Here is a 15,734-nt window from a genome sequence, read left to right as displayed (position 1 = left end):
AAAATTGATTTTTTATCTACAAATTGGAATATTTTTACAAAAATGGGAAAGTTTACACTAAAATTAAAAATAGTTCTTTAAATTTAAAAAAATTCCAATATTTTCGCTTAAAAAATTAAATGTTTCATTGAAAATTTTAATATTTTCACTAAAAATTTTAATATTTCAATACAAAATTTCGATTAATTTATTAAAAAATTAAATATTTATACGAAAATGGAAAGTTTTCACTTAATTTGTATATATTTCTGATAATTAAAATTTTTCTTTAAAAAATTCAAATATTTTCACTAAAAATTTATAAAATTTGAATTTTTCATTATAATATTAGATTTTTTTTAATCAAAATTCAAATATTCCTACAAAAATTTAAAATTTTCAATAATTTTTTTACAAAATTTTACTAAAATTCGAATATTTTAACTAAAATTTTAAACTTTTCATTAAAAATTGGAATATTTTCACTATAAATTCGATTTTTTATTTAAAAATACGAATATTTTAATTACAATTCAAATATTTTTAGAAAATGTTCAAGTTCGATAATCAAGCTTTAATCCTTTTGTATTTAAAGAATTTTAAAGTTGTAATATTCTACATATAAAACGGTAACCCTGTCTGTGTTAGAGATCTTCAGGAGTTAAAAATTTTCCTAAAAAACTAAATTTTCGAATAAAACGCTAAAAGTACCAATACCTTTTTATAAATATACAGTATTTAATTACCTTTTATTCAAACCAAAATGTTGAAATAATAACACAATTTAAAATTTAATTTATTAAGCTAATTTAAGTGTTTATTAGTATTGTTTTTTTTTATTATATGCATTTATTTATTAAGTATATTTGATTCCACAGAGAAAACAAAAAAGAAACTAATATATATAGTAAACCATCAAATAAACTTACATTATTAAATATACGTTTTTTTTAGAATTTTTTTATTTAAAAATTTTTTATTATCTTTCTTTTTAATTATTGTTTTTTTTATATATATTTTGTGTTTTTTTTAAATATATTATGTATATTCTCAGTAATTAATAAATTAAAATTAATAAAGTACTTAAAGGGAAGGAATATAGGAATAAAAAAGTACTAAGAGGGGGGGGGGGGGGGAGGTTGTGTTCTTTGAAACAAAACATTTGCGTTTCCAAATTATTACAATTTGGATTTTAAACGTTGATCATCCACTTGAAGGAAGAGAGAGTGAACATGTAGTAGTTAAAATAAAATAAAAAATTATAAAGAAACAAAAAAATAAAATTTACCCATATTTGTAGGGAGTTAGGCCCTAAACAACAGAGGCCTTTAGAAAAAGTTTAACCAGGTTTAAAATTTGAATTTAATTATGGTTACACTTAACATATTTGTTGTTATGTATATACGTTTATATAAATAAAGAGACACTAAATACTAATCAACGAATAGTTAGAGATGATGTTGTTGCAGTTAACAGGCATCCAAAGCCTATTTCCATGATAAAGGAATTCCAACGCGTTAAAGTTAAATATATACAAAAAGATGGTTTTTCTTGGGGAGGGAGCAGGGATTTGGGTTCACGAGGTAACGAAATTATTACCAACCATTAACAAAACAAAACAACGACTACTATTTACTCCAGCAGTCGTTGTATATAACAAAAAGTTTACATAATGGAACAAAGACCTGAAGTCTCATTGCCGCACACCACCTTTTCTTTTTTCCTTAAGCTAGCCTTTTGTAGCGCAGGTTTTAGATCATACGTTATGGTTTCTTCTACAGGAGGCGGTGTGACGGGTTTTGGTGCTGTTACAGTGGGAGTTGCTGACACAACGGGTCGGTTTATATGGGAAATTGTAGGTACTGTGCTGCCATAACTGCCTATAACGGAAATCGTACTTACACTATTTTCACCATAGTCTTCGTGTTCATTGAACTCACCACCGTTTCCAGCACCGCCGCCGCCTATCAGACTACTCGATATGGAACTGATTGTGGTACCGCCACCACACAACACCGGTATGGTTGAGATGGTGGGTATAGGATTTGAGATATGACCTAAACTATCTGTTTGATTGTGGTTTAAATTAGACGACATCGTTGAGGATGCTGTGGCATTATTACTACTAGTACTAGTATTGCTATTTGTGGTTACAGTGTTCTTGGTTATATTTATTTTAATCTTATTAACTAAACTAGCCAAGGGCACAGTAGGAACAGGACCGGCAGCGGACAGATTGTGTTCGTCGCCGGTATCTATGTTACCATCCATGGAGATATTTAAATCTACGGCGGGCGGTTCCATTAAAGATTCGATGTCTTCATTGTGTTGCAGCGAGGAGGCTGTTGAAGGTGGTCTTTCGTTAAGGGGCGATAAAGCGGGATTTGATGAATCTATGGTTTGTGTTTGGGTTTCTTCTGTTTGAGATATAAAAAAACCAAAATATTAGCAACCTGTCTATTATTTTCATTACCTCCCCACTTACCACTTATACTAATGGAGACTTCTTCGGGTGCTTGTACTACAGTACCCACTTCCTCAAAACCATCATCCTCATCTTCGTCTTCCTTGGGCTCCTCCTTTATCTTAACATTCATAAAGGACATTTGGGAAGCTTCATCTCCCTCGGGTAATTCCTTTTCTACATAGGTATCCAAATCCGTAAATGGTATATGAGGTTCCTGTATTTCCACATCAGATTCTGTAGTTTCGTTGAGTTCGCCCTGACCCTCATCCTCTTCATTCATATTACCCATATGTTCTCGTGTCACATTAGCCGGCACGTATTCATCGTCGTCATCATCATCGTCCACGATTTCGGTAACTGATGGCTCTTCGTTGGGCAAAACAATAACATCATCGTCATCATCATCTAGTGAATTGGTGGGTTTACCTTTTTTGTTTAATAAGAGAGAAATTTAAAACATATTCCAAATTGTTTAAACATTTAGTTTAAGAAATTAAGTCCAGACTAAAGACTAGACTATAGACTGTGGACTAGGCTATAGACTAGACTAGACTATAGACGAGACTATAAACGAGACTATAGACTAGACTTTAGACGAGACAATAGACTAGATTATAGACGAGACTATAGACTCGACTTTAGACGAGACTATGGATTAGACTATAGACGAGACTATAGACTTGACTACAGTCTAGTTTATAGTCAAGTCTATAGTCTAGTTCATAGTCTAGTCTCTAGTTTCTAATCTAGTATCTAGTGTAGTCTCCACTCTAGTCCCTAATCTAGCCTCTAGTCTAGTGTCTGTTCTTTTCTCTATTGTCTACAAGACACCATTTTCGAAAGAAAGTCCATGACAGATTTTTTCTTTAAACCCTAAACAACACTTTTAGGTTATGTTACTGTTTTCAAGGTAATTTTTACAACTAACAACTTGAAGTATTAAAACAACTTACCCTTAGCATCTTTATCCTCTTCCTCCACTTTTATAACAATATCGACAGCATTATCATCATCGATTTGTATAAGTGATATTTCATTGTTGTCGTTATTAGCAGTTTCTTCCTCAGTTTCACTTGTTTTGGCAGGAGGATTAAGTGATGCCTGCAACAATAAGAATTTATTAGAAATTTCGATGCTATTTACTCCCTTTCCTTTTATACTAACCTTGTAGTCTTCATAACACAGCGGATGATAGATTTTATCCTCAATCCTAATGGCACAACGTAAGTGCCATTCTTCCAGTTCATTATCATAGTATTGTTCGAATTTCTCTTGACACATATCACAGGCACGATCAACATCATCTGCTCCGGCGGGGCAAGTGGGTATGGGTGAGTTGGTGGAACGTTGATTGGAGGTTTCATCCATGATCTCTGGATCGTTTTGTTGTGAATCGAAAAAGTTCTTTTCCCTTTCTTCGATATCTTCGATTTCTTCGTATTGCACCCAATCGTTGAGATCGTAATACCATTTACGTGCATGAGCCTTGCGTGAAGAATCACGCTCACGACGATTTTGTCGGAAATGCCAATCCAAATGTTGACTGTATTTAATGGTTTGTTCGGGTGGAAAGCGTACACCACAACTACTGCACTGCATACCGGAGAAAAGTGTCTCCACTATGGCTGATTGGCGTGTTTTAATGGATTCCGGTTTTGATAGGTCTATGGGCTTAATGGGTTCCATATGTACAGAGGGTGCTGGTGGGGCCACTTCTTCGGTTGTGTTAGATTCTGAAGAAACAACATTTACCGTTTTATCACTTTCTGTGGATTTAGCAGTGTCTGCGGGAGTAACCTCCGCTGTCTTAGTATTAATAGCTGGCAATATACCACTAGCACCACCCAATATACCAGTGGATACTAATTTCTGGAAAAGTTCATCTATATTAATATTACTAAGAGCCGCTGCTGGCAGTATGGGTACAGAAGGTGCTGCGGGTGTTGTTTGCAATTCCACTTTATTTATATCAGTTGCTGCGGCGACTGGTAAAGGTAAAGTATCCATTGTTTCAACAGGCAACTCCTCTTTAGCCGGTGGTTGTGTTTCCACATACAACATATCCTTAATTTGTACTTTTCCCGCTATTACACCCTGAGGCAAAGCGCCGAAACGTACAAAATATTTCTTACCGCCCAAAAATAAACTCTTAGGCAAACCACCATATTCTACGCGTGTAGGAGTGCCATCTAGGATAACCGTTAGAAGACTGTCAGCAAACTGTATGGTATGCTCATTGTCTGCTAATTTGAAGGTTTGCATGCGTGCATCCAAAAACAGCGGAATAACATTGTGAGCATCCACAATCATGTTTATCTTACCCACTACCAAATCTCGACGCAAAGGACCAATATTTACTTGAGGTGGTGGTCCTTCGGCCTTGAGCATGTGTATTTTATTACGTATGGGTACACTAATGGGTGGGCCACCAAAATAGATTTCATACCAGTGCTCATCAATGTACAGTTCACGTGAGGGAAAACCAAAACGTAGATTGAAAGTTTCACCTTCGATTTGCACGGCTTTATAGCCGGCATTGAAGTGCAATACCACGGGTTCGTTGTTGTCTATACAAATGGCTCGCTGACCATTTTGGAAACCTATTTCACGTGGTTGATCTACCTCCATAAAAACGATAGCCACTTGGTCATAAAAACGTATTTCTTTGGCAGCGCCATCTATGGTTATGGTGCGCACTAGATCCTCTTGGGGATTGTCTATGGAATTACAGGGTTTGGGTATGACAGGTGCTTGTGGTGGTGCCACAGGAGGCATATTATTGCCACGTATAGGACCCATATTACCTTTGCCATAAAGTGGAGGTCCCTGGGGTGGGCCATTCATATTGCCACCAGCCATGGGCCAAGAGGGACGTACATTTTGTGGCCCATTGCCACGGAATTGTGGCATACCTCTTTTATTGCCAGCCATTAAAGGATTCCAAGGTCGTCCTTGCTGTCCTTGTTGTGGTCCCATAGGCATATTAACTCCTGTGGGCGGTTCAATAACACGTTCTCCCCATTTAGACACTTTGGGGCCACGTTTTTCTCTCTGACCTCTATTTGTTCTATTGGTAGCTTGCTGCAGCTCCTCACTAACATCTTGTTTATCGTCTGGCGCTCTTGGTGAACCTTCATTATTGCCATTACTACCTTCGCTTTGTTGTGAATCTGTATTTTGCTCACCGACCGCTGTTTGTCCCTTATTTAACTTGGGTATACGTTTCTTTAATATCGCCTGCATGGCCATATTACGTTCTGTAGAATCATTGGAACCTTCATCTGTATTAATGGTTTTTTGTTTAATGGCATTTAGTGATTCCCGTCTTTGGGCTTCTTTCAGTTTATTAGTTTCATTAATAGACATGACAGTTTTGACCAAATGTTTATATTGATCTTGACTGATCGATTTGGTTTCCAGTAGCTCTTGAGCTTGGCTAATCATGGTGCGTATTTTCTCATCATTTGCCTCCTGGGTATCATCATTCATTTGCAATTCGGCCAATTTATTGCGATGATCAATATCACGAGTAAGTTTATCTGGGAGGAAAAAAAATCAATTGATTATTTTATAGACCACATTGACTAGATTGTAGACTAGATTATAGACAAGATTATACCCTAGACTATAGAAGAGATTATAGACTAGGCTAAAGACTAGACTATAGACTAGTCTATAGTCTAGACTAGACTATAGACTAGACTATAGACTAGACTATAGACTAGACTATAGACTAGACTATAGACTAGACTATAGACTAGACTAGACTAGACTACAGACTAGACTAGACTATAGACTAGTCTATAGACTAGACTATAGACTAGTCTCTATAGACTAGACTATAGACTAGTCTCTATAGACTAGATTATAGACTAGACTATGGACTAGACTATAGACTAGACTATAGACTAGACTATAGACTAGACTATAGACTAGACTATAGACTAGACTATAGACTAGACTATAGACTAGACTATAGACTAGACTATAGACTAGACTATAGATTAGACTATAGACTAGGCTATAGACTAGACTATAGACTAGACTATAGACTAGACTATAGACTAGACTATAGACTAGACTATAGACTAGACTATAGACTAGACTATAGACTAGACTATAGACTAGACTATAGACTAGACTATAGACTAGACTATAGACTAGACTATAGACTAGACTATAGACTAGACTATAGACTAGACTATAGACTAGACTATAGACTAGACTATAGACTAGACTATAGACTAGACTAGACTAGACTAGACTATAGACTAGACTATAGACTAGACTAGACTAGACTAGACTAGACTATAGACTAGACTATAGACTAGACTATAGACTAGACTATAGACTAGACTATAGACTAGACTATAGACTAGACTATAGACTAGACTATAGACTAGACTATAGACTAGACTATAGACTAGACTATAGACTAGACTATAGACTAGACTATAGACTAGACTATAGACTAGACTATAGACTAGACTATAGACTAGACTATAGACTAGACTATAGACTAGACTATAGACTAGACTATAGACTAGACTATAGACTAGACTATAGACTAGACTATAGACTAGACTATAGACTAGACTATAGACTAGACTATAGACTAGACTATAGACTAGACTATAGACTAGACTATAGACTAGACTATAGACTAGACTATAGACTAGACTATAGACTAGACTATAGACTAGACTATAGACTAGACTATAGACTAGACTATAGACTAGACTATAGACTAGACTATAGACTAGACTAGACTACTAGACTAGACTAGTCTATAGACTAGACTATAGACTAGACTATAGACTAGAGTATAGTTTAGAGTAAACACTAGAATATGAACTATCAAGTTATTCAAAGTTCCCTTTAAAAAATAATTACCTAATTTGGAAAGTTTATTAAATTTAGCGGTTTTAGCCAGTTTTGCACGCACATCCTCAAGACTTGATTTAGCTTTAGTGGTAGCATTCTTATTGTTATCAGTCTGTAAAAAAAAATTTAGTTAAAAAGTGCAAAAATATATGCAGCAAATTATTGTCATAACTAACCTTGAGATTATCCCAATTTTCATTTCTTTCTCTGGACACATCGCCAGTTATATTAATGGCTGGTGGAGGAGGAGCTATATCATCTTGTGGAGAAGTGGAAACCGTCAAAACCGGTGGTATTAGTTGTCTCAAATCTACATCTTCCGAGCCAAATAACCTACAAATCATAAACAAGTTTAATAAGTAAGAAAAAACTCAAGTCACGAAGAAAATGAAATTCTTTTTGATTTGCAATACTCACGCATCAAGTTTAGCCGATTTACTCTTTTTAGCCAGGGGTTCTTCATCTTTGACCGGAGCCAAAGGTCTTTTCTTGCCGTCCTCTTCAACATCTTTACTTACTTGGCTGCCGGCGGCGGCTACCTCATCTTTCTTCAACATAGTCTCCGTTTCCTTTAGAGTATCCGTACTGGAACGATTTGTGTTGAGAGACGCTGCAGCTGCAGTTGTTGTTTCTGGTGATAGTATATTTTCTGTAGATTTTTCTAATTTATTAAAAATTTTTTGTATTTTAAACGACACTTTAGGTGATGATGTTGTCGTAGCTACTACACTTTCAGCACTTGTCGCTTGCGCGTTCGTCGTCGTCGTTGCTGTCTTTTTTAGATCGTATTCGTCTAGATTTATGAAGAAATTCGAATTTGTAGCTGACGACGTCATGGATGTCGTTATAAATTTACTATTTAAATCTAAAGTTTTCTTATTAGAGAATGAGGACAACAATGATTTGTTTATGGAGGAGTTAAAATCTTGTTCAATTGTTGTATTTGCTGTGGGCACCACCGTTGACACTGTAGCTGTTGGTGTTGTTACAACAAATTGTGGTCTTAAATCTATGTCCATTAAACCTGTCATCGGTTCTGTTACGGCCGTTGCTATTAATAACAGGGATTTTTGGAAGTTTACAATATTATGTTTTATTTTTTTGTTTTTTTTTTTTTTTATTTTAAAAGTTAATTAAAAGAAAAGGTATTGTAAACTTAAGAAGGAAAACTTTTAAAAGAAACTTAGAAAATAGGGGGTGTTTTGAGGTTTAAGAAGTATAAGACCTAAATTTTTCCTTTTCAAACTTAATATTTTTAAATTTTCTTTAATTTTTAAAAATTTTTAATATATTTTCAGAAAATAAATTTTTTCGAATAAGTCTGAAAATTCGAAATTGAATTTCGAAAATTCGAAGTTATGTTCGAAAATTTTTTAAAACTGTTAAAATTATCTTTAAATCAAGAGGATTCATAAAAATATAATTTTATCTTTTTCTGATGTCAATTTCTTAAATTTTTTCAATTTCGAACTTAAAAATTTTGAAAATTTAAAAAAAAAGTTCAATGAATTTTAAAGTATTTTTAATGTAGTTTCAGAAAAAAAACTTTTTAAGCTATGTTCGAAAATTCGAAATTAAATTTAGAAAATTCGAACTTAAGTTCGAAAATTTTTAAAAACTGTTAAAATTATCTTTACATCAAGAGGAATCATAAAAATATAATTTCAGCTTTTTCTAATATTTTCGAAAATTCGAAATTAAATATTGAAAATTCGAACTTATGTGCGAAAATAGTTATGGGGGCTTGTTTCCCAAAAATAATTATAAAACATTTGCCAATTTTCGATGTTTCTGACATATTCGAATCGTTTTCAAACGATATAGATAGAAATTGTTAAAGGATCCACTTTTTTCCCGAGTTTCCTTACGTTAGAGACCTGAGTCACATTTTATCTATGTTTTTGAATGGTATATTCTCTTTCCCATTAAAGAGGCTTGAGACTTTTAGCGATAAACTTGAGACGTCCTAAATCTCTGTGAAAAGTTCTCTTAAAAATGAGACATGAATCGATAAAGCAGTTGTTGGAATCTTTAGGAATCGCCTTGAATCGATGTAGCACTTGTTGATTGGACTATATTTTCCTGAGTCTTGAGTTTTATAGAATTTGTGGCGGAAGTTGGTGAGTATAGTCGTGAATCGTCATTAATCGATAGAACAGTTGTTAAGAAAGACTTAGTCGTCTTGAATCGCTGTAGATGTTTCCAAACGGAGAATTTTCTTCCGAGAGAGTGTTGAGTCGGTCTGAATCTCCCGAGTGAGACGAGCGTTTTCTGGAATAGATGTAACAGTTGTTGAATGGACTCTAGATCCGTCTTAAATCGATAGAACAGTTGTTGTGAGAGACTTGAGTCATCTTGAAACGACATAGCAGTTATTCAATGAACCATTTTCATCCAAATAAGACTTGAGTCGTCAAGAATCGATATAGCAATAGTTAAATGGACTCTCTTCTTTCGTTAGAGACTTAAACCAAAAGAACAGTTGTTGAGAAAGTCTTGAGTCATTCTGAAACACTGTATCAGTTGTTGGAAAGCCTTGAGTCATTCTTAATCGATATAACAGTTGGTTATATGAACCATTTTATTCCAAATAAGGCTTGTATCGACTCGGATCGATGTAGCAATTGTGTAATGTGCTGCTTTCTTTCGTTTAAGACTCCCACTGTTGAATAGAATCGTAATTTGTCTTTAATCTAAAGAATAGTTGTTGAGAAAGTCTTAGTATCTGCCAGAATCCATGTAGCAATTTCTGAATATATCATTTTCATCCAAATAAGACTTGAGTCATCTAAAATGAAGTTTTCTTTCGTTTCTGAATTCAATCATCACTTGGTAAATGGACTATTTTTTCTACTGAAACTTCAGTTATCTTTAATGAATGACTTTCGTTTTCTAGAATCGATGGAATGGAATCGCAATTCGCCTTTAATCGTTAGAACAGTTATTGAGAGAGACTTGAGTCATCCTAAAACGATGTAGCAGTTATTTAATGGACCATTTTCATCCAAATAAGACTTGAGTCGTCAAGAATCGATATTGCAGTAGTGAAATGGACTATCTTCTTTTGTTTGAGATTTAAACCAAATGAAAGTCGTTGAGAAAGACTTTAGTCATTCTGAAAAACTGTATCAGTTGTTTAATATATTTTCTTTCCTGGAGAGCCTTGAGTCATCCTTAATCGATATAACAGTTGGATAAATGGACATTTTCTTCCAAATAAGACATGGGTCTGATCTGTGTAATAAGCTGCTTTCTTTCGTTTGAGACTCAAGTTGTTGAATAGAATCGTGATTTGTCTTTAAACGAAAGAATAGTTGTTGATAAAGACTTGTATCTGCCAGGATCGATGTAGCAATTTATGAATGAATCATTTTTTTTCCAACTAAGCCGTCTAAAATGTACTGTTTTCTTTCACTTGAGACTGCAGTCCCTCTTAATCACTGCAGCAGTTGTTGACTGAACAATTTTCTTCCGTATAAGTCATCCATAGTTGCTGTAACAGTTGCCAGAAAATGGTGTCTTTTCTTTCATTGAAAACTTAAGTCGCCTTGCAACAGTTGCTGCATTAACCATTTTCTTCCAAGTGCTTCTTTGTAGCCAGATTCCAATAGCCGCAGAAACATTTTAAATGTTTTCAACTCAATGTTTAAAACTCTAGCTTAAAATACTCAATATTGTAGGGATTTTGAAACTTTTTAAGATTTTGTTATTTCACAGATTCTTTTTAAAGTTAAAAAACTTTTGCTGTTGTTAGTAACTTAACTTTACTACTATTATTAAGATAAATATACTTCTTAAACAAAAACACCCCTTATTTAAAAGTAAAAAAAAAAAGTACCAAATAATAAAGTAATTATAAAAAAAAACCAAAAAACGACAAAGTGCTGTAGCATAAAAGAAGTAATAAAGAAATTAAAAAAAAAACATCATCACCAAAAATAAAAACTATTATAATAAAGAAAAAAAAAATAAAAATTTTACATAAATAATAACTACTAAATGGCTAAAATATATTGTTTTGCAGCTTAAAAAACCAGAAAAAGTTTACAAATTTTATATTTAACAAGAAAATCATTGTTTTAAAAAGCACTAGTTTTAGTTAAGACTTCTTTCCGGGAGTAGTTAGTGCCTTTTAAAACTTGCTGCTAACTAGTGGTTTAGTTCAAAACTTCGACAATTGTTAGGATTGTTTAAAAAATTTTGAGTTTTTTTTAGATATAAGTTTTTTGTTTGTTTTTTTCTTATTTATTTTTCGTTTTGTTTTGTAATCATTTAAAATGAAAATGAAAAATAAAAAATGTTTTAAAATGTTAACATTTTTTTTACACTTTAATGTAGTTTTGTTTTCTTTTTTTTTTAGATTTAACACAGTTTAGTTACTTATCACAGTCAAATTTGTTTAAATTTAATTTAAGCTTATTTAATAACTTGTTTAAAAAAAACAACCTAAACCCCAAAGAGTCTTAAAGAGCAGATTTTGTAACAAAAAAGTACAACATTCTATATGTTTTATAAGAAAGGAATTAAAACAACGAAAATGGGCAAGTTTTAAAACAGTTTATTTTCAAGTTTTAAAACAATTTAAATACTAAATTATTATTAAAAAATATGTTTACTTATAAGTACAACTAATAAAATCAATTGAGAGCGTATGCAAGAAACGACCAACAACCATTAAATGGAAGTACAACAAAACAACACCTAAACTCCTAAACTTTAACAGATTTTTTTTTACTTCGAAAACCCTTTAAACAGAGTTTAAACTAACAACCCAGAAAAAACAAACGACCTACAACTCTTTGGGGTGGGTTTATCATTGGGTAAATATGGTTTATCACAGTCATTTAATGATAATTTAATCCTACTAATCACAGTTATAGTAATAATAATAATTGTATACAGTAGAAGACATTTCTTACTTTTGTCTAGTTCTTTTTCGCTATTGTTGTTGTTGTTATTATTGGCCACTGTTGTTGTTGTTGTTGTTTTTAATAAATCTTCCTTTTTATTATTTTTGCTGCAAGTTTCTTGATCAGAATCTATTATTTTTGGTCGTTTTTCTGGTGAGTTTATCATAGAAGATGATGTTGATGAAGTAGAATTACGTCTAAGATCAACATCACCAAATGTTGTTCGTGAGTTGTTGGTTTTATCATCAGGAGAACGACTACGTGATCTTGTTTTACTGCGTGATAAATTACGTGTTTTATGGCTACTGGAACGTTTTGAATCACGTGATTTAGTGGGTGACGATGTGGGTGATGTAGATTTGCGTTTAAATGCTGTTGCCAAAGGAGCAATCTCAAAGGCATCTTTATCACACTTTGAAGTTGTTTTGTCTGTTTTAGAAAATCCTTTTTTACGCTCATTATTAGTTGCATTCGAGCCAGAAGATGAGGATGAAGTGGTAGAACTTTTTGATTCACTACGTTTACGTTCCCTATCACGTTCTCGCTCTTTATCACGTTGAGAACTTTTACTAGAACGACTGCTACTGCTGCCCGAAGAACGACTGCTGGAGTTAATGCGTGTTGGTGACTTGTGGCTACTTTTGTGATTACGTTCATGTTTATCTTTGTCCAAATGGGAGGAGCGTACATTTTGCTGTTGCGCCGCCAAAGATCTTTCATTATTTTGTTGCATTTGCTGCTGTTGCATTTGTTGCTGCTGCTGCTGCTGTTGTTGCTGTTGGCGCTGCAGGCGTGGATCTCTTTGTCTTACCGAGTTTAACAAAGCTGAATTGACCGGATGCACCTTGGGTTTGTTAAGATTTGCTGCATTCATAGCTGCTGGCATCATATTACCGCCCTGCATTCCCTATTAAAGTTAATATTCCATTAAAAAAGTTTACATTTGTTTGAAAACTCTCCAACTCTCACCTGTGCTGTATTATTCATCATGTTGGGGTGTAGATTAGGTCGAAAACCTCTTATATTAGCATGAAACATGGCTGGTCTCATGGCTGGATTAACAGCTATGCTAGGACCCCCCATATAGCCGGGTGCCATAAGACCAGGCATCATTTGTGTTGGCATAGCTGCTCCCCTAATGCCTACAGTCTGTAAACTATTGGCCGCCACTAATGCCTCTACTGGTGCTATAACACCTTCTGCTGTCTTAGAGAATTGTTTTTTCCTGTTCCTCTAAATGTTTCTTAGTGGCCTCCAATTCCAATTCTAATTTACGTTTTTTCAATTCCAACAGTTCTCTGGTTTTATCCTGTAAAATTTTCTCCATTTCTGTGGGTATAGCCTGGGCATTATTAGCCTAATTTAAAACAACAAAAACAAAATTAACAAACAAACATTCTTTCAAATTCTCAAAATCTCTGTCGTACCTTTAGAAAATTTGGATTAACATGTATTGATGGTTGTTTGGCGGTTATGGGCCAATTGTGATCCAAACGTTTAACTTTAACATCTAAAGCATATAATCTTTGTGCCGAGAATACCTCATTCCAGGTTTGCCGTAAAGCATACATGCGTTCCCGGATTTTTTCATTAACCTAACACACACACATACACACATTTTTAATATATTATATAATTTTCAATCACCAAATTTTCAAAACTTACCTTTTCAAAGGCTCCACAAAATATATTGACAATACATTGGCTGAAGAGTTGCACATAAGTGCTTTTAACATTTTTTACAATAGAATCAATTAAATACAATATTGGCAATTTAATTTCAGAAGGAACCTGTTTTAAGTATAAAAAATTAAGATTTTTTTTGTTGGTTTCTTGGAAAAACTAAAATTCAAAGTGTTGTTTGTTTTTTGAAATTTTTTATTTTAACTTAATCTTATTGAAAATTGATTTTGTTAAAAGGAAATAAAACAATTTTATGCAATTGTTTAAGAATTTTTTTTATTTGTTTCACAAAGTTTTTTGTAATGTTTTTTGTTTTTTTTAGAAAAAAATAGCTGAAATATTATTTTTTAAAGAGATTTTTGATTATTAATTAGTTTTATTGGAATTTAAGTTGTTAGTTTTAAGTATAATGCAAATGTTGGTGTTTTCAATTCGTGTCAATTTATTGATTTTTCTGTAGAACTTTAGAGTGGTTATTACGTGAGATTTTTATTTAGCAAAGATATCAAGCATGAACTCCTAAAGTCAGTCGTGTAATAATGTACTTTCTAAGTGAACAAGTTCAAGTTTAAAACTCAATTCAGATAACAGCAGCCAACAACTTAGCAAAAAAGTTATATTGTGTCAATTTGCAAGTTCATGATTACAGATACATTAGAGAACACTTCTTTGTGTAAACTCTGCCCTAGCTATTGTCCTATATATAGGAAATTTTCAATCCCCATCCTGTAAAACTCTACTATTACTTCAAGCAAATATTAGGAGGAACTTTTCTTCTTAGCAATTACCACGCTCATTACCTATACGAATGAATTTAAGTCTACTAAGCTAGTGAGTAGCGTGGCGGCTTGTACAGTTCGTGTTTCCCCACTACACACCCTTTGGAAAGAAATATTTGGAGCTCTTCGTAGAGTAGATTCTGCTGTGGCTATAAGAGGATTTTCAGGGCACTAACTCATCGGTAGGAATAAGAACTGCTAATGCTTTGAAACATCAAACCATGCGACTATCTTAAGAGGCTTTAGTATTAGTTAAGTGTTATGATATAGGGAAGGGTGATATGACACGTCTATAAGGATGGATTTAGGTCTTTGAAAGAAATGTGGGAACGAATATGCAGTTATTCGTGGGAATGCTAGAAATTAATTCACTATGTACCGGTAGTGAAAACAGGCTTCAATCTAAATGTCTATCGATCTATCTATCATCTATCTATCTATCTATCTATTCTATCTATCTATCTATCGATCATCTATCTATCTATCTATCTATCTATCTATCTTAATCTATCCATATCTATCTATCTATCTATCTATCTATCTATCTATCTATCTATCTATCTATCTATCTATCTATCTATCTATCTATCTATCTCTATCTATCTATCTATCTATCTATCTATCTATCTATCTATCTATCTATCTATATCTATATCTATCTATCTATCTATCTATCTATCTATCTATCTATCTATCTATCTATCTATCTATCTATCTATCTATCTATCTATCTATCTATCTATCTATCTATCTATCTATCTATCTATCTATCTATCTATCTATCTATCTATCTATCTATCTATCTATCTATCTATCTATCTATCTATCTATCTATCTATCTATCTATCTATCTATCTATCTATCTATCTATCTATCTATCTATCTATCTATCTATCTATCTATCTATCTATCTATCTATCTATCTCTAACCAGTTTGTTTCACTTCTCGATATCGACAAAATTTCTCATGCAACTTACTGCCAGTTATCGATATCGACTAAATTCCTCAAGCAACTTACTGCCAGTTATCGA

The 15,734-nt window shown here is 33.2% G+C and overlaps 1 protein-coding gene across 1 annotated transcript; it reads right to left on the bottom strand.

Moving 5' to 3' along the window:
- Positions 1–926: 926 nt before the first annotated feature.
- LOC119608274 lies at positions 927–14,077 on the bottom strand (the record flags this gene model as incomplete). Its single annotated transcript, XM_037962632.1, is given in 12 exon segments — positions 927–2,396; positions 2,465–2,872; positions 3,400–3,547; positions 3,611–5,985; positions 7,340–7,442; positions 7,507–7,663; positions 7,748–7,991; positions 12,250–13,147; positions 13,210–13,461; positions 13,463–13,597; positions 13,668–13,835; positions 13,906–14,077. Coding segments are annotated over 12 exon segments (5,812 nt in total), but the record flags the coding sequence as incomplete, so codon positions are not given.
- Between the last annotated feature and the right edge of the window lie 1,657 nt (positions 14,078–15,734).

This window comes from Lucilia sericata, unplaced genomic scaffold, assembly GCF_015586225.1.
Source record: "Lucilia sericata isolate MDLA Ls3-8-SP2 unplaced genomic scaffold, ASM1558622v1 Contig000816F_arrow, whole genome shotgun sequence".
Classification (NCBI taxonomy): domain Eukaryota; kingdom Metazoa; phylum Arthropoda; class Insecta; order Diptera; family Calliphoridae; genus Lucilia; species Lucilia sericata.
Note: the sequence above shows the minus strand (reverse complement) of the source record. Positions and strands in the feature narration are given on the sequence as shown.